We start from the raw sequence: 23579 nt of genomic DNA, 5'->3' as shown, positions 1-23579 counted from the left end.
TTGGCTGGAATCTTGCAAAGAAACCGCCAGTTTTTGCTAAAATCTTGCCGGAAGAATCGTTGATTTTGGTAGGAATATCGCTGGTAATCGCCGATTATGGCCGTATTTGACCGGTTGACCGATTAATTAGCAGACTAGCACAAAAATAATCGGTGAAGTGAGGACTACGATTAATCGGGGATTATTCGGTGCCTAGTCGAAATGTTTGCAACATTGATTATAACTCTTAAGTCATTACATTTAAATTCTTTCTCCTTATGAACAACCATAAGTTTTCTAATTAAAAAAAATTAATATTACATGTTATTAGGCTGAGGGGGTATATACCAGTGACCCCCCCCCCCCCCCCCAAACTGGTCTTACGTAACAGCCCCCTCATTCAAGATATCTGTTAGGGTGAAGAGTTACAAACCAAAATAAACAAATTATCTTAAGCTTTCAACCATTCACACGGTGATAACTAAAATGTACCCTTTAACTATCCAAATGAACTCAAATTGGTGGAAAGAAGAATGGTGTTCAGTCTATACCTAAGCTTCCAACCAGTCACATAATATTCCATCATATACACAATCATGATTAAATTTCGGGTTGTGCCACCCGCATTGTTGCCCGAGAAAGGAAAACTGAAAAGAGGGGGGGGGGGGGAGGGGGGGGGGGTTGTTGTGATACTGGAGTACCCGATAGTGGTACCCGCTACCACCCCACGCTTATCATTCTTAAACTATAGTTTTGTTTTATCTACTTTACCAATCGTAAGTTAAATTTGATCAAATACAATATGACTTTTGTGTCTTAATATATACTTTTATTTATATTGTGAAGTTTCACAATAGACTTTTTTATAGGTGTTATTAAACGTATCACTTTCTTATTATTTTTACTAGATGTACTCTCTTACCGAACTTTTATAGTCAATCACCATTTATTTATCTTTTACTTGTGTATTAGTCTTTTTCTATCATTTTTTCACATAATATTTTTCACTCAATATATCAAATGAAATATTATTAAATTTTATTTTTTTAAAACCTCTTTTTTTTTTATCATTTTTTGTTTTCACATTTATTATTATTATTATTATTAAGCCTCTTTTATTAATTAGTGAGTTAAGTAAAGCCTCTTTTATTTACATTTAAAGCCTCTTCTATTATTATTTTTTTCTTACAATAAAAATAATTATTTAAACGAGTCAAGCCAAGGTCGGTTCGGCTTATTTACAAATCAATCTAGCCGGCTCGTTTACATACCAATGCGAGTATGAGTGGACCTTCTGTTAGCTTAGTTCGTCATGTGAGCAACCTAATTAAATTGTGTGAGTGTATATAACGTTAATTAATACTGATAACAATATTATCGATCATAGTAGTACTAATATTAGTATATAATGATAATAGAATACTCATACTAATATTGTATACCAGAATAGTAAATTAATTTCGTATTTTAAATACGTAATAACAGAATGAATGCACTGAATTTTCTAAAATTGTAAGTTTGAAGTGTATATATATAGAGACAACTCATAGTTGATAGATATAAAGCCCATGCCTTTGTGATAATTAGGCCATGCCATTGTGATAGATACACTGATGAGTCATATATAAACAGCTTTACGTCTTTCTATCCTATAAAATTGAAGAGTGTGGTGTGAAGCTGATCATCATCCACTGCCACACAATGAAGTGGTTATTATTCTCAACCCGGCGTTTACTTAATTCTTATCACTATCAAATGCAACGTTCATCTTTATTTTCTGGTCGATCTTATAGTACCTCCACAATTCCAAATGTTGCTCGATCCTCATCCAGGTAATTAATTACATATCAACTTTGTAACCCATGGATGGGTTGTGATTTATTACGATTATTTCACGTTACTGAACGATAACAAGCTTGGAAACGGTACTAAAAATGTTGATCTTGAAATAATTACAAGAGAAACCATCAAACCAACTACGCCCACTCCATATCATCTAAGAACCTTCAGCCTCTCTATTATAGACCAGTATATGTATGATGTATACACCCCTTTGATCTTATTTATTCCTAACACCAACAACACAAGTCTTACTGATGTATTAACCAAAAGATCAAAGCATCTCAAGGAGACTTTATCTAGGATTCTTACTCGATTCTACCCTTTTGCTGGAAAAGTTAAGGATAATATTATGTCACATTGAATGCAACGATGAAGGAATCTATTACGTAGAAGCTAGAGTCAACCAGAAGCTCCGGGATTTCCTGTGTCATCCGGATGATGAAAAGGTAAGAGAGTTGATGCCTCGAAGTCCATGCACCGTAGAATCTTCAGTTGGAAATTATGTCATTGGTATACAGGTAAGTTCTAACTGTACCATTCAAAATATAGCGACATATTTATATCCACACATACAAATATATATAATATAGGGTGAGTTTCCTAAGAAAACTTTAAAAAATCGAGAACTTTGAAAACCATTTTGTTGCACAAAAAACCCCTTAAAAATTATTAAACAAAAAAAAATACGAAAAACTTTAAAAAATAAAAAAACCAAATTTTTTTATTTTTCATCCCGGTTTCACAAAAAAAAAAACTTATGTATTACTCCCTCCGTCCCATTATAAGTGTCATAGTTTGATTTTTCAAGTATTTCTTGTTTAACTTTGACCGACAATATGTTTGTTTGTGTTATATAATACTTGTTGTAAAATATATGAATGGATTGGGTTTTAAATGTATTTTACATTGATATAATTTTCATCAAGTATTATATGACACGAACAAAAATATTTACGGTCAAGGTTGCAAAAGAAAGACTTGAAAAGTCAAACTAGGACACTTATAATGAGACGGGGGGAGTAGTATTATACACATATGTGCATTATCATTTATTTTAATTGTACATATGTGTATAAAGAATATCGTGTATAAAATTAAAAAATATGTATTATACACATGTATAATTTGCAAAACCGATATTTTTTTTTAATTTTTTCTATGAATCCGGGATGAAAAATAAATATTTTTGATTTTTTGACTTTTTTATTTTTCGCATTTTGTTTGTTTTATAATATTTTTTATTGTTTTACAAAGATTTTTTTTATGATTCAAAATGGTTCTTAAAGATCATAATATATTTTTTTGGTTTCGATATGAACGACTCTCCCTACATACAAATGTATTAACATACATATACACACTTACATATTCGAGACCTTTTTTTTCAGGTTAACAGTTTTCTTTGTGTCGGGATTGGGATTTCTACAAGCGTATCACACAAGATCTTTGATGGGCACACATTTTACATGTTTATGAAAGAGTGGGCCGCAACTGCTAGTGGTTCATCAGAGATAATTTCACCAAGTTTTGCGGCCTCTGAGATGTTTCCTAACAATCCTTGTTCAAAAGACTCGTTTCCTTCGCAGTTACTGACTACTAAAACGTTTAAAACAAAAAGATTTGTATTTGATTCAGCGGCTTTAGCTTTGCTCAAGACCCAACCAGTTGCCAGCTCCGGCTCAAGACATCCACCAACCCGCATGGAGGCCACAACTGCTCTAGTTTGGAAAGCTGTTACAAATGCAACATCCAAACTAAGACCTTTTGGTCCATTGTCACCTCATCTTTTGTTCACAGCAGTGAACATTCGCAAAAGAGTATCACCTCCTTTGCCAGACAATTCAATTGGCAACCTTTTTGACGTTGCTGGTGCGATATGCTTTCCTAGATGGCAACCGGGCTTGCCAACACTCATGTGTAAGTTGAGAGAATCAATAGAAAAAGTAAACGCGGATCGAATTGAGTCCATGAAAGGGGAAAAAGGGCATGTGAACATCCATAAGGAATTGAGAAGATCAAGTCTATTAATGGATATGATAGGGGAAAGTGGATGCATTGTAGCTTCAAGCTTGTTGAATAGTGGAATGTATAACCTGGATTTTGGATGGGGAAAACCGATATGGTTTTATGTTATGAACTCAGGACACAATAGGTTATTGACTTTGAATGAAACGATGAAAGGCGGTGGTGTTGAAGTTGTAGTCACATTGAGCCCAGAAGAGATGGAGATGCTCGAGCAGGATGCAGAGCTTCTATCTTATGCTACTGTCAACCCTAGTCCTCTTCGTTTTCTTAACTGTTGAATTACATAATCGAAATAACTTACATGTACAATGACTCGTTTACTCTAACCTTTACTCGATCCATAAGCTGCAATTCCCTTCAAATCGTGGAAATGTTCATCTTTCACCTTTACTCTCATCCACCTACCCTTTGAAACGGCCCCGTCTAAAGGCTTTCTTAGCCTCAAAGTTAGAATAAGGCAAACCCACTGTTTTCAAACGGTGCGTCTAATGAGTCAGCAAAAGATTTTCACATACAAGCCTATAACATGTCAACCGAAAACTGTCCATTCATGCATATCCAGACAATCTAGGACTATAAAAGGAGTCTCGTGATCGTCTATTTCATGCACAAATCAGTTATTGAGCTTTCCTAGATCAAACCATAGTTATTAAGTTTTGGTGTTCAAAAGCAAGCTTCAACCAAAGTGTTCTGATGAAGCAGAGCTTTCAATATTCCAAAGGTGTTAGAAGTTATACCATGTCATTGCTAGGTCATTACATAGCTTAAAAGTAAGGTACGTTTAAGACTCATTTAAAGTTTGTTTCGTTACATTTAAGCCACGATCTAAGCTAATTTAAAGTTTGTTTCGTTACGTTTAAGCCACGATCTAAGCTACGACGATCAAACCTTGGTTAAACAGTGTTATGGAAACCATGAAAGTGTTTTCAAGTAAGTTCAGAAGCTTAGAACCGATAAACAAGCATTGATTTTGTGTTTAAAATAGTTTTTAACAAAATCAATTCCGTGCAAACTGAGAGAAACTGTAACATTTCAGACTCCCATCTAAAGACGGTTATAGACCGGGTATAAGTACTCAAAGAGTTGGACGGCCTATCCAACCATTTGGACCGATTGATAATGCTTCATGTCCGTCAAGAAACCAAAGAATCATACACCCAAAACTTTGAACTAAAAGCATACTTTAATAAAACCCAATTAATTACAAATACAAAACAATGTACGATATCCTACAAAGGGTTGGGCATACTCAGTTCTAATGTTCAGCCCAACCCGTAATATTAATGCTTAAAAACAGGATGTAAAGACTCACTACACCTAGCCACACTGAACCGTGCGTGTTTGAAGAACAGTTCTTGCAGCCTCTTTGACCACTTGACCACTTGCATAGTGATGTCTACAAACCGGCATGTACACATCAGCACCCGCAACCAGTTCTCTCTCGGTTTCATCTGTCTTCCTTAACGTAAAAGAAGCGGGCTTTCCACATAACTCACATCTCGCCTTTAACTTAGTTACAGACTCTGCAATCGGTATTATATCAAGCACTCCAAAGCTCCTTCTGCAAACAATATACATTATATATTTTATCCAATCATCAGAACACAATATATTGTATAAGTCATATAAACTGAACAAGATATGTAGACTTTTAGGTGTTACCTCATATAATCGCCATCCAAACCAGCAACAATTACAGTTTTGCCATCATGGTCAGCAGCTTTGATGCAGAAATCATAGAGGTCATCAAAAAACTGAGCTTCATCGATTCCAATCACCTCTATCTATTAAGCCATAAAAAAATAAAAATTAAATGGCTATTATGTTAAATACGATTGTAAAACTCTACTAATAGTAATTATCGTATACTTTGTTAAGACAGTAACTTTAATAGCTATATACATTTATTAACTTTAGGAAACTTTTAACGCATTTGTACTTTCTCATTTTAGCTACATTTAATAAAAAAAATATATACCTGATGATAAGCTTCAAGACCAATTCGTTCTTTGAATAATGATAAAGCTGCCAAAGGCCAACACGGTAATTTATCCCCATCATGTGTCACAATGGAATCTAACCCGTATCGTGTATCCTTGCTTGACTTTATAATAGCTACATTTCTGTATAACAAAAACAAATATATAAAATAATAAACGCATCACCACCCACCACATAAAACATTCTTTTATAAACAACATATATACCATCCAAAGTACTTTAAAACAAAAGTAACAAAATCATTGTAACCATATGTGCCATGATACTTATTTGCAAGCAACAGTAAAATCCCCAAAATACCCTGCGTTTTTCATAACACAGTTCATATCCTTGATCATTTCATATATCTGTTCGGTTTCTTCATGCATATTATGTCCCATAAAGAAAAAATGAACCGCTTTTTGCACCTCAATCATACTAAAACCGGGCTCCTTTTTCATCCCCAATTCTTTCAACCCGGTTCTAATTTCAGCAACATTACTCCACTGATCAAACGTTGCGAACGCGTTAGATAAAACTACATATTTACCAACATTATCGGTTTCCAATTCAAAGTAATTTTTAGCAGCAATCTTCATAATATCCAAAGTTCCATACATCTTACACGCCTGAAGAAGCGCACCCCATATCACCGGGTGTCGTTTACACGGCGCGTGTTTTACGAACTCATACGCTTCGTTTAACTTACCCGCACGTCCCAAAATATCCACCATTGCTGCATAATGTTTTTCCCGAGGCTCAATCCCGTAATCTTTTGTCATTGAACGAAAATAATCCCGACCTTCGTTAATCAAACCACCATGACTACAAGCAGAAAGAACCGCAAGAAACGTAACACTATTTGGTCTAAATCCCTCATGAATCATCATATTAAAACACTCCAAAACCTCTTTGACTTTCCCATGTTGACCGTATCCCGATATTAAAGAAGTCCACGTAATCACGTTTTTATCATGCGACTTGTTAAACACTAAACGCCCGTCATACAAACAGCTACATTTAAAATACATATCAATCAAAGCACTATTTACAACCACATTACCACTTATATGATTCTTTATCAAAACAGCGTGTGCTTGTTTACCCTTCTCTAAAACCGCCAGGCTGGCACAAGCCCGGAAGACCGAGGCGAAAGTGAACTGGTCCGGTGTTAAACCGCTTCGTCTCATCTCATCATAATAATTTAATCCCATTTCCTCCATACTCTTTTGAACATACCCTGCGATCATCGTGTTCCATGCGACCACGTCTCGCACAACTAATTTGTTAAACATAACATGAGCGGTAACCAGATCGCCTGATTTTGCATATAATATTAACAATTTGATGTTCAGATACGCGTTGGGGACAAAACCAGTAACGATCATTTGTGAATGGATTCTTTTGCCAAGATGATAACTTTTTTTGAATATGCAATCTTGTAACAGAAGAGAGTAAGTCTGTGAGTCAACCGGGTAGTCAATGTGACATAATAACCGAATCGCTTCTACCAGTCTTCCTGAAAAACACAGACTCTTCAACGTTTGATCCGTGCTGACGACATCGTTAGAACCCCTAGCCTGAAATCTGGGAATATCTTATTACCAGTGATGATTGGATTCAGCTATTGAAACAGGGCAAGATGTAAACTTTCATTATATGTATCGTCACAAAACATATCTATATCTATACCTAATAAATAACCAGTTGCGCCACGTGTCACAGTATGTTATCTCAAAATATTGTTTTATAATTCATAAATTCTCATTAGTAACTATTTAATAATATCAAACATATATATAATAAATTGTATAATTTTACAAACCTGCCATTGGAGCTTTCTGATTTAATCCGGCGGAGCAGAGTGGTGGTTTTACCGGCGAACATGGGGCCCACAATGACGTGAACTTCACCGTCGGTTTGGTTACAACGGGCGATTGCATCTGTGGTTGAAGAAGAAGAGTACGAAAACGAAGGTGAAAGTGATTTACGGGTAAAATTAGGGGGGTTTCTAAGAGATGGGAAATTAGGAGGAACTGAAGATTCATAGGGAGTGAAAACTTTTACAGGAATTGGGAATAATAAGATTGAAGGTGCTCTTGTTGTTGGAAACATTACTAGTGATTTCATCATTTCGTTGGTTAGAATACAAGCGGTAGAGCCAAAATCTGGTGTAAATTGTAAAAGAGGGTTAGGGTTTTGTGGAATTTGGCCAAGAAGAGAGACGCATCTTATTATTATTATTATTATTATTATTATTTCTTTTTGAAACTGTGACATTGTTGTGTTTGAGAAGCTGGCATCTGTGATTGACTGAACATTCTCTCGAAAAATTATACCGTTAATCGTCACTTAACATTCATTGTATCGCCAAAAGAGCATAACTATCTGTGTAATAATAATAACAATAATAATAGTTTATTATAGTAAAGTACAATTTGCGTCCCTATGGTAAGCGGGCGGAATCATATTACAACCTTAATTTTAAATTTTTATCGCTTGAGGCTTTGTCCAGTGATGGTTTTGGGCCTGTGAAGGCTAGGCAGCCGCACATGGCCCAAAACCAGAAAGAGTCCATTTTTTTTAAAATGCAACTATGGATCGGCCTATTAATAGTTTAACTTGTAAGTTATTGGTCCAAGGTTTTTATTATTTGGGCTTGACCAATTAGTACCTCATGGCAACGTAAGATTAAGATATCACCTCATTTGATAAGTTCAGTTATAGTTAAACTTTTGCCACACAACTTACGTGGGATGAGAAACTAAAATGATTTCATGGCTGAATCTAATTTCACGTTCTGATGTCTTATAAGTTATATCTACTTTGTCAATTACAAATGTAATTCTTTAATTCCATCTAATAAAATAACAAACCTCTCCTATTTCTTTTTATATGATTATTAGAGACTTCAATTATGTAAAAGAGAAATGAGATTATTCGAAGGTATACAAGTTAGAAAATATATGAATGGTTCAGTTTTGATTGACCGAAGGTACACAAAAATTTACCTTAACCGAGGAATATTGTTCTCATGTTTATCGACTTATCTATATCACGTTAATTTTTTGGGGGTCCATTTTTGTATCGGATTCCTGAGATTGTCCCATCTCAAACCCACAAACTTCAATAAATGGGACCATCTTCATGGATCAGCAACTAGTCAAACCATTACTAGCCACACCATTAAATGTTATTATCCAGGGCCGTCGCCGAGAATTTAAATATCCCGGCTGACCAAAAATAAAAAGGCCCGTAGACCTTAACAAAAATATTTTTATTCGCTAATGTATATAGATAAAACTTTTATCGATCGATTTATTATAAGCAGAAACCATTCAGAGCATGTAATTATCTTATAAACCATTGCAAACAACCTTATTTTTAACACCAAAAAACATATATGTGTAATATGTATAAAAAATTTATGCCCCCGAAACTTATGTGCCCCGGCCGATGGTGCGGATCGCACACCCTCCGAGCCTCCACTGTTATTATCCCTAAACATGTTTCCTTGCTCGGGCTCATAAAGCTTTTCAACCAAACCACCACTAACCACACCGTTACCAATTTACCATCAACTAAACTAAAAGTTAGTAAATGAAAATCCATACTAATTCGAGCATCAAGCTAGCTAACATAACAAATCCTTCATATGTGTGTTTGTGTTTCATCTCGAGCACTTCATCCTCATCCGCCAACATGTCCATATGGTTACCGGAAATTACTAAATGAATCAACACAACACAAAATGCCAATATTCACCCAACATGGCACACGTTTTGCTGCTCTACATATACAAATATCTCATTTTCAATTGTAAACTCATTTGTTCGATCATGTGCTTCTCTTACCAGCTTCTAATCATCAAATTCACAAGCAATGGAGTAAAACTAATCATTAAACTTAACAACATATAATTTTAAACTTGCATAAACACAAATGGTTAAAACGTCATTTCACTGTCATGTCACTTAATTTATCAAAAATGAGTCAATAACATCATATACACTGCCTAATTGTAAATAATTCATATGCATTGCCTAAATGTAAATAATCTTTATATAGATACTTAACGAGTTAATCATTCATTACAAAAGAAGTGTGCGTTGATCCATTCAATACAAACCATGCATGATCAACAATTACACTGTTAAATTATTAGAAATTCGAACATTTCTTATTAAAAGCTTGAATCTATGTAATTCAACGGCTAAGAAAACGAAGAGGACTAGGATTGATAGTAGCGTAGGACAGAAGCTCCGCATCATGCTCTAGTATCTCCATCTTTTCCGGGCTCAGTGAGACTATGGCTTCAACACCACCACCTTTCATTGTTTCATTTAAAGTCAACAAGCTATTAACTCCCGAGTTCATAGCATAAAACCATATCGGCTTCCCCCATCCAAAATCCAAGTCATAAATTCCAGTATTCAACAAGCTTGAAGCTACAATGTAGCCTCCTTCCCCTGACATATCCATTAGCTGATTTGATCTATTCAACACCTCATTAATGTTCTCATGCCCCGTTTCCCCTTTAATGGACTCGATTCGATCTGAGATTATTTTTGCTATTGATTCTCTCAACTCGCCCATAAGGGTCGGCAAGTCCAATTGTCTATTAGGAAAGCATATTGCACTAGCAACATCACAAAGGTTTCCAACTAAGTCGTCTGGCAAAGGAGGTAATGCTCTTTTGCGAAAGTTGACCGCTGAGAACAAAACATGAGGTGAATCTGTGCCAAATGGTCTTAGTTTAGATGTTGCTTTCGCAACAGCTTTCCAAATTACTGCAGTTACGGCTTCCATGCGGGTTGGCCCATGTTTTGAGTTAGGGCTGACAACCGCTTGGGCCTTGAGCAAAGCCAAAGCTGTTGAATCAAAAACAAATCTTTTTGTTTTAAGCATTTTTGTGGTTAGTAACTTGGAAGGAAATGAGTGTTTTAAACATGGATTGTTAGGAAAGATCTCGGAGGCCACAAAAGTTGTTGAAATTATATCTTGCGAACCTCTAGCAGATGCGGCCCATGCTTTCATAAACGTGTAATATGTGTGTCCATCAAAGATCTTGTGCGATACGCTCGTGGAAATCCCAATCCCACCACAGAGGAAAATGTTAACCTGACAGAGAGGTCTCGAATATTAAGTGTATATATGTGTATTAATATGTTTGTATGTATACACACATACACTGAAAGAGTCATTCGTTTGAAAACCAAAAACATGTTGAGAACTATGAGAACCATAAAATACCATTGTTCGTGGACTCGTGGCTCTCCGTATTACACATAAGACGATTAATTAGGTAATTGTCCCACTTTTTCCCTCCCACTGCTTTAATGTTAATAAGTTAATTGTGTGTGTGTTGCTATATTAATAAAATGATACTACTAAAACTTACCTGTATACCAATGACATAATTTCCAACTGAAGATTCTACGGTGCATGGACTTCGAGGCATCAACTCTCTTACCTTTTCATCATCCGGATGACACAGGAAATCCCGGAGCTTCTGGTTGACTCTAGCTTCTACGTAATAGATTCCTTCATCGTTGCATTCAATGTGACATAATATTATCCTTAACTTTTCCAGCAAAAGGGTAGAATCGAGTAAGAATCCTAGATAAAGTCTCCTTGAGATGCTTTGATCTTTTGGTTAATACATCAGTAAGACTTGTGTTGTTGGTGTTAGGAATAAATAAGATCAAAGGGGTGTATACATCATACATATACTGGTCTATAATAGAGAGGCTGAAGGTTCTTAGATGATATGGAGTGGGCGTAGTTGGTTTGATGGTTTCTCTTGTAATTATTTCAAGATCAACATTTTTAGTACCGTTTCCAAGCTTGTTATCGTTCAGTAACGTGAAATAATCGTAATAAATCACAACCCATCCATGGGTTACAAAGTTGATATGTAATTAATTACCTGGATGAGGATCGAGCAGAAAATAAGGATGAACAAGAACCTGATCCATGAAGATAATATTGATGAGAATTAAGGAAACGTCGGGTTGCATTATGGGCGGAGAATAATAACCACTTCATTGTGTGGGTACGTGATGATCAGCTTCACAGCATGTACACACTTCATTTTATAGGATGCAAAGCTAGCTGCTTCTGTCTGACTCGTATCACAAAGGCGTGATGGCCTATATATGTATTAACTACGACTGTTGCCTCTACTCTCTACATAATAATTAGAGGCAATTTAGTGCATTCGTTCTCTTAACTAAAATAGTAAAACACGAAGTTTTTCTTATATAACATATTTGCTATTTATTATTACATGTAACTGTTTCTCTCTCTTTTTAAAAGTTAAAAGTAAAATATCAAGGCCCGTATCGATAATCAACACACAAACTAAACGAATAACTCTCGTTTTTATTATTCAGAAAATATAACTCTAAAAACTTATTACAAATCTCTCAAACCCTAACTCGGTTTGACTCTTGATGAACCCTAACTCGGTTACACCAAACTCACCCTAGATGAACCCTAACTCGGTTACATCTCGTGTTTATCTATAGATGAACCCTAACTCGGTTACACCTCATACATCACCTTCTATAATGTCTAACCATGGTTTATATAGACTAACCTAACTTGCTAGTCAAGACATTACCAAATAAAATAAACCCTAATTGTAACCCCATAAACCCATTAAATATTAATGAATCCCATGGGCCCAATAGGTCCTACCCGGTCACCAACACGTGACGGGCATATTAAGTTGGAAATTACGTCCAACAAAATATTATCGCAATTTTGCTACATATTTTGATAAATACTTTTTTCACGCTCTTATCTTAAAAGAAAAAGAATAAAACTCTGAATTTGAGATGTCATGAGATGAATGAGAGGGAAGATAGAGAATGAGTATGATGAAAAATAATGAATAAGAATGAGAATATGACGTGCACTCACAAGCTTCTAGAATATAATTGAATTATCTACAAATTGTTCATTTAAGTGGGATCGGAGCCATCATTCACAAGCCGAACCTAACCAAGAGAAAGCATATGCTAGCTCGTGCCTGGCCCGTTTAGAAATCGAGCCGATCCGACCAAACCAAGTCAAACTGAATTAGCATTTTTCTATCAAGCAGTTTGACTTAGCACATGGGTCACATTTATCGATAATATTTACTACTTTAATTTCCGACAATATTTTCTTTCATTAGAGTATTCTCGTCCTATTCTCTAGAAATATTTTTAACTCTAAATATATGGAAAATTGTAACAAAAGTATGTAATTTACCTCATATCCCATTATCTTAAATAAGGGTATAGTTTAGAGAAGTTAAATTTTTCTCTCTATTGATAGTGGGACAAAGTCTAATCTCTATAAATTATTGCGAGTGTATGAAAAGAATAAAAAAATAAAAAAATAAGTTCATGTGAGTATGATTAACAGAGAAATAAGAGAATGAGATGCTTTCAAAAATTAAATAAATTTTGAAAAAAAATGTTTTCTTTGCTAAATTATATAAATAGAAGTAAAGAATAAGAGCAAAGCAAAGCTTACAAGGCCAAAACTCGACACACCAAAGCTCTAAAGGCAAATGTGGAAAATTGATTAGACCCCTAACTGGCGGGCCGCTAGCTAGCATTAATGACGAAAAGGACATTTGCCAGATTAAGAGTAGATATCCTACTCCTAAAAGGAGTATGGAGAGAATAAGGTAGCCTAAAGATTAAAAATATGGGGTAATTGTATGGTACTGGTAATGGAATAGAGAATGAAATTAAATGAACGAGAGAATGAGATTGATCATTTATATCTATTGCATGTTTGGTTTAACCTATGGAGAATGAAATGAATCATTACTTTATGTTGTTTGTTAGGCACTAAAAAAACGTAAGAATGAAATACAAAAGACAAAAATACCCTTGCATCAAAATAAAGAAAATTTACCAAAATGTAAAACTAGTAATGGCGAAGGCAGTGGTGGTGGCGGTAGCCAGGTTGTGGTGTCGAGAAAGCAGGGTGAAGACTGAAAAAAAGTAGACGGCACGAATGAATAGTTTTGATGTGTTTAGATGGAATAAGATTTCGTTGATTTCATTTAATTGATCAATCAAACGCCCATTTTCTCATTCACTCACAATGATTCAATCCATTTTGCATGTCATTTTTGCGTACCAAACGCTACGTCAATATATTTAATGACTTGGATTTATATTTGTTAGTTTGTTACACAGTAAAATGCAACAAATAGAGACCTAAACCATCATGGATGACTTAATGCATCCTATATTTGTTACACTGTAAAATGTATTCTGGTAGACATGTTTGGTTAATCGGGTAATCCCATACCCAGTACGATACATGTCCCGAATGTTTCATGCATTCCATCGCATTCGGTGATTTTTGTTATCCAACATGAAGGTGTAAATAGCATTGAAAGATGTTAATTTAAATACGAAAAAAACACACATTATTTTGTCAATGCTGTGGTTCAAACGACTCGATGATCTTCAAATCGTTCACTGTCAATGTTCCCGAGTGATCAACATCAAGATTCTTAAATCCTTCGAGTACAGATGCAATATCTGCATTGCTCACCTTTCCCATCTCTCTCAGCTTATACACAATATATTCTGCAGCACTGCATACACAAAAACATTTTATCATCTTTATGCAGAGTTGACCAATCGGTGCGGGTTGACAGGTTCAGGGTTAGCTAGTTGAACTGTTCAACCGTGGCATGGCCCCATATATTTATTTGTGTCAAAAGCATCAACCATAACCCGCACACACTTAAAATCATGTAATCCGAACATGACCAGTTCAACCCATTTATCTAAATGTGTCAAAAGGGTTGGCGGGTTGAACTTTTCAACCCGAACACGGCCCATGTATTTATTCGTGTCAAAACATCAACCTTAACTCAGACACTTAAAATCAAGCAACCCCAACAAACATGATTGGTTTAACTCATTTAACTAAACGTGTCAAACGAGTTAATGGATTGTAATCACGTTGTTAACTTGTTAATCAGGTTGGTGGGTTGTAATAAATGGGTTAAGCATTTGGCGGGTCGATCTGTTTGATTGTATTAAACATGTTACACAGATCAACCAGAGCACAACCCGTTTAACTAGACGGTCAACCCAAATATGAACCATTTAGTTAAACAAGCCAACCCGAACACGACAGTTTAATTAAATGGATCAACTCGAACATGACTAGGTAGTTAAACGGGCCATCCCAAACATGATACGCTTAATTAAACAAGTCAACCTAAACACAACCCGTTTATTAAATAGGTACTTCTGACAACCCAAAACCTGATTACTCCGGTATCACATTTAAGTTGTGTCAGAAATTGCCACCCATGGTTTTAACTATACCTTACAACTTTGTCGTCATCAAGATCGGCTTTTTCAAGATCTTGAACCGTCATTTTCCGGTTAAGAACCCAGTCTACAAGCACCCGTCGTCTCTTTTCACTCCACAATTCAACCAAATAGACAAACAATTGTGCTAAACACACTGTAGTAACCAAGATCCAAAATACCGCAAACAAACGGCCTACTTGTGTCGAGAAGCTCTTATCCCCATACCCGAGAGTCGTGATCGTTGCACAAACACAATAAAAGGCTTCAAAGTAACTTAACTTCTCAACAAAAGACAAAACCAATGTTCCAAGAATCATAAGAAAAATAACAAGTATAAGATTAGTTAAAAACTTATACTTTGCTTTATTTGTTTCGGCTTCTTTTATTATGTGGTTCGGCTCGGTTATTTCATGCATGTTCATGACTTTTACAAACAAGATTTCTTGCCTTTCAACAATGTAATCTGCTGCTTTGCTAAGAACAAAACCACCAAGAGCCAAGCCTGTGAATACAAAAACACAAGATAAAGACTTTGCTAATCGAGTTTCGGGCCCCACGTCGCCGTACCCTGCAGCCGTCATTGTGATCACGCAGAAATAGACCGAGTCGAGAATCTTGTTGGTTTTCTTGCCACTAATTTGATCTTGGATTAGTGAAAAACAGACCGTGCCCGTGGCTAGGTATGCAACAAGGATAAGTGACATTTGTGTTAAACTGATTTGGTTTGTTGTAAGAGGTCGGTTTTCGTATGTTTTGACTTTTTTTAGTAGCGCGTTCTTCAGATCATGATCGGCCATTGTGTGATCAAGATCTACAAGTTCTTGTAAACGTTGTAGAAGATGAAGGAGTTTGAAGTAAAAGGATGATTTTGTAAGTGATGTGTTTTGCTATATGACAAAGGTTGGAACATATGATTTAAGGACAAAATATGGAACATATACAAGTTTAATAGTTATATGGAACATATAGAAGGTTAACTGTTTGTTACATGTTGGTGTACACATAATTAACCAAGTTCACAAACTTTTTAATGGGAAATTGTTCAGGGCTGTAAACTTACGATCCTCGAGCTTGGCCGTAAAAGACCGAACCAACGTGTTGCTCGTCGATCTGGCTCATTAACTTTTTCTTATTTTTTTACGCATATTGATTTATAGAAGTCCAAAATAAATAAATAAACACATAATAAAAAATATATAAAATAGATAATTGAGGCAGATTCAAAATAGTATGTGTTTTTTTTTTGTTTTCTTTTTCAATTTGTTAATGTAAACATCATTATTATAATTTTTTTTTAATTTGAGGTTTAATATAAACGAGCCAATTGAGCGAGCTGATGGGCCAGTTATCGCCCAAGCCACGAGTCGGCTCATTTACAAACGAACTTATTTTCGAGTCGAGCTTTTTTGAGTTTTTTCATTCAAACTTCAAGCGAGCAACGAGTTTTCTGAACAGTCCTATCAGTGTCGGAACCTTTCTAATCAATAACCAGATCAAAATAATACCGATACTGTTTATCATCTAACATTGTGCACAAAAAGAACAAGAAAGAAAAAAACTTATGGTATTTTGCTATCACAAAAACAGTAATACAATCAACCCCAATCTATGATTACAATCACCATCATGAATATATAATGGGTCCATTGCAAACTGTGGCTAGTAATTAAGTTCATAACTAAAATCAGTAATACCAACCATAGCAGACACCACCTGAGACACAATATAAAAGCCACCACCAAGAATGGTCAAGACAAGAATAGCTGAAACAGGATTCTTCAACAACTCATAAAGAGGCTGAAAAACTGCATACAACACACCACTACTCACAGTCAAAGCATAAAGCCCATATCTTCTCATATTATCCCAAAACTCCTCCATCAGTGGACCTTCAGGCCCAAAAGCCAATGCCTGTTGGTGGTCATCAAAGCCCATAGCCAGCATCATAAACCCAAGACTCACAGCTCCCACTACCAAACACCTTGAACTTGCATCAGAACCTATCAAGTTCTCAACTTTTTTAGATACCCTATATGGGTTTGTGTCTTTATCACCAAATACGGTCTTATTTAAGTATGGTTTGGTGGTTTTTGGTGTGGTTTTGACTTTTTCTGAGTCAAACAAGATGGGTTTGTTTGAGATGTTGGTGGTTTTGGTTTTGGTGAGTTGTGGTTTTGGGAATGATGGGTTTTTGGTGGTGAGATTGAAGTGAGTTGGGGTGTAGAATTGAGTTCTCAGAGTTAAAGTCTTCATGTTGGTTGTTTGAGTTTGAAATGGTTTATTTTGCTGGGAAGATACTAGATAGGAAGATATATTGCAGTGAGTGGTGGTTATAAGCTGATCTTTATTGGATTTGGATATATAGTTTTGGTCAGCAAACTTTTGTATTTTGCAAGACTTCCCCAAAAGTATGTTTATCTTCCTATTCGTACACTTGTCCTCAGGTTCTACCATGTTCGGCTTATTTTAAACTCTATTTCAGTATTTTTTGAAACGTAATTTGTTTGATGCCCCTGTTTCTACTTTGTTTGATGCTTGAGCTCGATTTCAACTCATTTTAAACTCTATTTCTAAAACGTAATTTTGGTTCAGGAGTAATTTCTAAGCTTGAGTTTGACTCGATTATTATTTAACTATTATTTTATTTATATATTCTTTATAATTATAAAAGTTTTATATATAATATAATTATATAAGATATCATTTAGTTATTTTAATCATAATTTTATATAAATAATAATAATAAAATTATTATTATTATTATTATACAGTCAATATATTAAATAAAAATTGTATAAATATAGGCTAGTTTATGTCAGCGGACCTACTTGAGATCAAATTTAAGCTTGACTTAATTCGAATTTTTAACAAATGCATAGAGTAATTATGAGCGGTTTGACTCATTTACACCATATGACCTTTGTAACTTCTAAACAATGTTTATAGTTCTAGAAGCCATTAAATATATAGGAATCAAATAAATTACTTTTTATCTTTTAGATCATATATATATATTTTTTTGAATGTCCAAGAAAGATATTATATATAATTATATGCAGTTCTACAATGAACCAAAATACACCCAAAAAAAACACCAAATATCACAAACCCGTTACATTTCAAATATCAAAACGTCTTCACCTTTGCCAAGTTAATGTCCTCCTGTTAGAGCGGTTCTTGATCCATAAATGCGCAACAGATTTTATATCCCCAACTACATTCCCCATTCCCCAAGGTAGCTTGCCTCCCCATAAATACCAACTCATTTCTTGTCTTCCAAATAACTCATAGTGCAGTAAGACGCACCGCATGAAACACCTTTTTATCTTTATTGAAGCTCGTATACTTGTGCAACTCCAAAATATCTCAATAGATGGATATCTTTCAGATCATATCACTATGGAAGATGGAAAAACATATTTCTTTCGGAATACCTCTCTGTAAATATCAATCCATCTATTGAAAATGCTCTAAAAATCATATTTTGACGTACATGTTCATGTCCAATTCCATCGGCTTTGATGAAAATTATGAGTACAAGCCACTATGGCTTTAGAAAGAACTAAACAAAATCAGTCAAATTAGGTGAGTAGGGGAGCTAGTCGGGAGTAGGGGAGCTAGTCGGGTTTGGGTTCAATTTTGATGCTTAGATATTTTTTATTATTTTTTTGTTATTCAAAAATTGTGCTAAAAGTTACAAAATAACAAAGATATGATGCATAACATTACTGCATACTCTAAAAAGGAAATAAACAGATTGGGTTCATGAATATGATGCATAACATTACCGCATACTCTAAAAAAGAAATAAACAGATTGGGTTCATGAATATCATACATAACATTACCGCAAACTCTAAAAAAGAAAGAAACAGATTGGGTTCGTGATAATCATGCATAACATTACCGCATACTTTATAAAAAAAAGAAACAGATCAGTTTACACGGGCAGCTCTAAGTTATAAATTGTCAACTGGACTGTTAAACCGTCAAACCAATCCGTGCAAATCTCATATCAGCCAACCTAACCTACTTGGTTTGTTTTAACGATACGATCGGTTATAATAATTTATGAACGCCCTAATTTAAGAAAGTATGATACTTTGCAAATTTAGATGGAGATACATAAAGATACACTTTCAATAAAAATACAAACAGAAAAATCCATTATTGAATATTAGAAAAAGAAATACACTAAATATGAAGTGTATTCATTGATCCAAATTTAGCATCCAATAAGAGTATTTCCCACCAAACATTCAAACAAGTGAACAACCAAACCCCAACATTATTATGGAATCAAAGACCACATCACATACCTCACAAAACCTATAACTTACAAAAGTTCAAAAATCCAACAAATACCAATTCAATTCTTTTCTTCTTTTCCAAATATTTTAACATCACCGTAACTAATGACACCACCATTATCTGCAATCCAAGATTCACATCTCATGTGAACCCACATTTCAAAACCCCTATTTTCAAAACCAAATATGTAACGTTTTTTTATATAACACGCGCTCCGAACCCATCTAACCAAATGTACACGAGTACCTTTTTTCCACGTGTATTAAATAAATTCACAAGAATCCTTCAATCTTACTTCACCTTCAAAGTGTCCATATCCCCATATGCCAATCTTTCTATGCAGCAATTCCTGAAACATATAACATTTGATAAACACACGTGTTCAGCTTCTTTAACATGTTTAATGTACAAACTTTGATACTGCTTGACAATTGAGATATATACCTCTATTTGATCTGCTTGTGACGTTATAGACATAACCAACTGAGTTTTTCGGTATACCATCAGAAGCTCCGGTTCCAAGATCAAATCCAAATAAATCAGGTAATTCAAGCTCTGGAGATAATGCCCGCCAAGCAAGGTCTGCATAAAACAAACCACCACCATCGCCTCCACCATCACCGCCACTACCACCACTCAAACCACCACCAATGCCACCGCCGCTAAAGTCACCACCAGCACTACTGCTGCCGCCACCTCTAAGACCACCACCACTTCCGCCGCCACTAAAACCACCACCATTGCCGCCGCCACTAAAACCACCACTTCCATCATCACTGTCGCCGCCACCGCAACTAAAACCATTATTCCCCATATACCCAGCTTTACTATTTTCATTTTCATAGTTGAGATTACCTCCAATAAAGCTACCATTACCACCACCAACACCAACACCACCACTACTAAAACCGCCGCCGCCACTAAAACCATTACTCCCCCTATACCCAACATAGCTATTTTCAGTTTCATAACTGAGATTACTTCCAATGAAGCTACCATTACCACCACCAATGCCGCCACTACCACCACCAACACCACCACTACTAAAACCGCCGCTGCCACTAAAACCATTACTCCTCTTATACCCAACATTACTCTCTTCATTTCCATAGTCGAGATTACCACCAATATAACTACCATTACCAACACCAACGCCGCCACCTTGACCACCACTAGAACCACTCCAAATGTTGCTCAAATTGTGGCGCCCACTCGCCCACATGTCATAATTAGTTGGCTTCAAAACAAAACCCTTTCCACCACCACCAACCCCTCCCAACCCGTACCCAAACGGGTCAGCAAACCTATTTAAGCCTACACTATACGTTTGATTAATCGCACGTTTGTGCCCAATATCAGACCTATAACTACCATTCCCACCATATTTAACGCCCAAACCCAAATCGAAATTCAATCCCATATCATAACCAGACCTACCAACATAACCCGGACTAAATCTTGGACTATTATACCCCGGACTTAAACCATAGTCAAACAAACTACCACCTCTACTTAACCCATAGCTAATTCCACTCATCGGACTTTTAACCGAACCAGAAGAACCCTCTTTTGGAACCGCACGTTTGACTTCAACCATTTTACCATTAAGTTCATGGAACGTTTGCATCAATGCTTTATCAACTGATTCTTCAGACTCATAAGTTATAAACCCAAAACCTCTAGGCCTATTTGTGTTATGATCATACATCACAACCACGTCGGTTATCATTCCATATTGATTAAAATAGTTTTTAAACTCAGTTTCAGTCACGGAAGATGCCAAACCGCCCACAAAAATCTTTTTCGTGCGAATAGGGCCCGGTGAGCTCCGGTTAATAACCTGGTGATCATCTCTTGGAACCGCCTTCTTTGCCTCTACCTACAAATCAAGTTAAAAAAAATTTGTAATCAGATTATATAAAAAAAGTGTAATGACTAATGATGGTTTAATATTGGATAAGAACTTACTGCTCTACCATCAATTACATGTTTTTCTTTCACAACTCTTTCAGCAACAGCAGGGTCCGAAAACACAACAAAACCGAACCCACGAGCACGACCCGTGGTCCGATCCTTCATGATTATAGCTTCAATTACTTCACCAAAAGTTTGGAAATAGTCCTTTAAACTTTCTTCATTTGTGTCCCACGAAATCCCACCAATGAACAGCTTCCCATACTCCATTTCCATCCTACACAATCAAAAACTAAAAATCAATAATTTGCTTTCAATTCAACATGTTTCAGCAACTAATCTAGACAAAATTCACAGACAATCCACACTCATAGATCTCATCAAACTCATACATAACAAAAGCACAAACAAAAACAGAACACATATTCATTCAAGACTTTCATCGAACACCTTATCTGCATAACCATCGTATCCCAAATTAACCCATATCAATACAAAAGAATCTCACCAGAAGGTAAACAAGAAATGGGTATTATCAGATTCAATCAAAAAGCATCGGATCTTCCACCGATCGATGCTTGATCAATCAGAACCCATAGAACAAGAAATTAAAGATTTTGATTGCAAAATTCGAACTCAAAAGCATAAATTGATGTTAAATTGATGTTAAATATGGACAATTGATGATTGTTTATTAACCGATTACGAGAAAGGATTGATAATTGAAGATCTGTGATGTTATATATTGTTATTATTATATTATGGATTGAAGATGATGAGATGGCTGTTAAGCTACCTGGTCTCGTCTCTTCACGGGTAAGAAAATGTGGAGACCATGAAAGAATGAAGGGGTGGCTGACTGCAAGCTTTTAAATTACTCATCTCACAAGATTTTCAACTTTTTTTTTTAATTTTAATCTTTATTGTCTAGTGAAAATTGGAATGTTTTTATTTCCTTTTTATACTTTTTTTATAAATATCGCGTACTTTAATTGACGGGTTGAATTATTTAATTTGAACGGGTACATGCGTTAAACATGTTGGCGGGTGAAGTTGTTTAACTAAACGAGTGAGCCAAGTAATGTTGAACACGGCCCATGTTTTATTTGTGTGAAAAACAGCAATCATAGCTAACATACTTAAAATGTATAACCTAAATACGAGTAAAAACAAAAAAAACTCATTTATCTGAATTTATCAAATGGGTAGACAAGTAATACTAAAGTAGTGAACGGGTTAATCGAGTTGGTGGGTTTAAGAAAGTTGGTTAAAAGGGTTAACAAGTCGACTTGTTTAATCAAACAAGTTGGCATGTCGACTTACTTGATTAGACAGTTTAAAAGGTTAACTCAAATACAGCTCATTTGATTTAACATAAATCCAAATATAATATAGGTTCTAAAAGGATTAGACATATGAGCCCAAAACCATATTATATTTGTGTGATGATGTTCAAGACTACTTCCTTAATTTTAATTTGCAATCGGGTATATAAATAGTTATGAATTATTATATTTTTGATGTTTTTTTATATTAACCCGTTATTTGCAATCGGGTATAAAAAAGTTATGAAAATTATATTTTTTAAATTAGATTATTAAATAATCTGATTGAACACCTTCCGTAATAATGGCATATTGAATATTTTTTTAAAAATTTTAAACAACTAGATTAATTTGATTTTTGAAAGTTAAAACGGTGCGTTACCTATTTATCGTATTATTATAACACAAGTCACAACGACCACACTTTTGGGTGTCGCGCAATCTATTGGCAGATAACATCAATATGAATAAATAAATAACTATTATATATAATAATTTACAAGTTTTGTGCCAGCCCTTATTTAGTCATTTTACGGCATCTTATTAGGAGTATTTTTTTATATATTTTGGCCCATAATTAACATAATGAAAACCAACCGGATGTGAATTTTGTTTTTGTTCTTTTTTCATTATTTTATTTTAGTTACGGTATCGTGTCGAACTCGACGGAAACCGACCGAATTCGCATAGACTAATCGCGTTTTGTTTTAGTTTCAGTATCTCAACTAAAACCGACCGAATGCTGATTTTTGTTTTTAAGTTCCGGTACAGTAACGAACATAAAGAAAACCGACTGAATTCATGTATACTCATTTGCCTCAAAGCCCGGGATCGATAACAGTTTGGTTTTACTAACGATC

The 23579-nt window shown here is 35.2% G+C and overlaps 3 protein-coding genes and 2 pseudogenes across 7 annotated transcripts; 1 reads left to right on the top strand and 4 right to left on the bottom strand.

Annotated features, from left to right (window-relative positions):
• The first annotated feature begins 1831 nt into the window (after positions 1–1831).
• LOC143607603 (epi-neemfruitin B 7-O-acetyltransferse L7AT-like) lies at positions 1832–4126 on the top strand (annotated as a pseudogene). Its single transcript, XR_013149000.1, has 2 exons — positions 1832–2339; positions 3210–4126. The product of XR_013149000.1 is annotated as an epi-neemfruitin B 7-O-acetyltransferse L7AT-like (transcript).
• A 902-nt stretch (positions 4127–5028) lies between these two features.
• On the bottom strand, positions 5029–8021 carry LOC143607604 (thymidine kinase a-like). Of its 3 annotated transcripts, XM_077082988.1 has the most exons (4): positions 7652–8021; positions 5825–5969; positions 5509–5630; positions 5029–5407 (listed from the first exon to the last, which is right to left on the bottom strand). In XM_077082988.1, exons 1-4 carry the CDS (start codon positions 7957–7959, stop codon positions 5164–5166), a joined length of 819 nt encoding a protein of 272 aa, XP_076939103.1. In that variant the 5' UTR covers positions 7960–8021; the 3' UTR covers positions 5029–5163. The 3 variants fall into 3 exon arrangements, with proteins under 3 accessions (XP_076939103.1, XP_076939100.1, XP_076939102.1); XM_077082985.1 differs by lacking the exons at positions 5029–5407; positions 5509–5630; positions 5825–5969 and adding an exon at positions 6045–7413; XM_077082987.1 differs by lacking the exons at positions 5029–5407; positions 5509–5630; positions 5825–5969; positions 7652–8021 and adding exons at positions 6045–7406; positions 7498–7552.
• Positions 8022–10032: 2011 nt separating this feature from the next.
• Positions 10033–11875, bottom strand: LOC143607602 (epi-neemfruitin B 7-O-acetyltransferse L7AT-like; annotated as a pseudogene).
• Positions 11876–14274: 2399 nt separating this feature from the next.
• On the bottom strand, positions 14275–15975 carry LOC143607606 (two pore potassium channel a-like). The gene is made up of 2 exons (XM_077082991.1): positions 15183–15975; positions 14275–14437 (listed from the first exon to the last, which is right to left on the bottom strand). The coding sequence occupies exons 1-2, from the start codon at positions 15965–15967 to the stop codon at positions 14275–14277; spliced, it is 948 nt and encodes a 315-aa protein (XP_076939106.1). The 5' UTR covers positions 15968–15975.
• A 3412-nt stretch (positions 15976–19387) lies between these two features.
• On the bottom strand, positions 19388–22260 carry LOC143607605 (uncharacterized). 2 transcript variants are annotated; one of them, XM_077082989.1, is made up of 4 exons: positions 21903–22136; positions 21449–21671; positions 19925–21359; positions 19388–19815 (listed from the first exon to the last, which is right to left on the bottom strand). In XM_077082989.1, the coding sequence occupies exons 2-4, from the start codon at positions 21668–21670 to the stop codon at positions 19772–19774; spliced, it is 1701 nt and encodes a 566-aa protein (XP_076939104.1). In that variant the 5' UTR covers position 21671; positions 21903–22136; the 3' UTR covers positions 19388–19771. The 2 variants fall into 2 exon arrangements, with proteins under 2 accessions (XP_076939104.1, XP_076939105.1); XM_077082990.1 differs by lacking the exon at positions 21903–22136 and adding an exon at positions 22191–22260 and having other exon boundaries at positions 19389–19815.
• Between the last annotated feature and the right edge of the window lie 1319 nt (positions 22261–23579).

This window comes from Bidens hawaiensis, unplaced genomic scaffold, assembly GCF_021521415.1.
Source record: "Bidens hawaiensis isolate Kalapana, Puna unplaced genomic scaffold, B.hawaiensis_p1.1 tig00083987_1, whole genome shotgun sequence".
Taxonomy (NCBI): Eukaryota; Viridiplantae; Streptophyta; class Magnoliopsida; order Asterales; family Asteraceae; genus Bidens; species Bidens hawaiensis.
The sequence above is the reverse complement of the archived record's forward strand: the minus strand, read 5'-3'. Positions and strand labels throughout refer to the sequence as shown.

Bases quoted from the DNA above. Each gene is read 5' to 3' on its own strand.
- LOC143607605 (XM_077082990.1), bottom strand. From the start codon at position 21,670: ATGGAAATGGAGTATGGGAAGCTGTTCATTGGTGGGATTTCGTGGGAC. The intron at 21,360-21,448 runs GTAAGTTCTTAT...CTTGATTTGTAG, and splicing joins ATGTAATTGATGGTAGAGCA to GTAGAGGCAAAGAAGGCGGT. The intron at 19,816-19,924 runs GTATATATCTCA...ATTGCTGCATAG, and splicing joins CACAAGCAGATCAAATAGAG to AAAGATTGGCATATGGGGAT.
- LOC143607606 (XM_077082991.1), bottom strand. From the start codon at position 15,967: ATGGCCGATCATGATCTGAAGAACGCGCTACTAAAAAAAGTCAAAACA. The intron at 14,438-15,182 runs GTATAGTTAAAA...TTGTGTATGCAG, and splicing joins GATGACGACAAAGTTGTAAG to TGCTGCAGAATATATTGTGT.
- LOC143607604 (XM_077082985.1), bottom strand. From the start codon at position 7,959: ATGATGAAATCACTAGTAATGTTTCCAACAACAAGAGCACCTTCAATC. The intron at 7,414-7,651 runs GTTTGTAAAATT...AGATATTCCCAG, and splicing joins TCAGAAAGCTCCAATGGCAG to ATTTCAGGCTAGGGGTTCTA.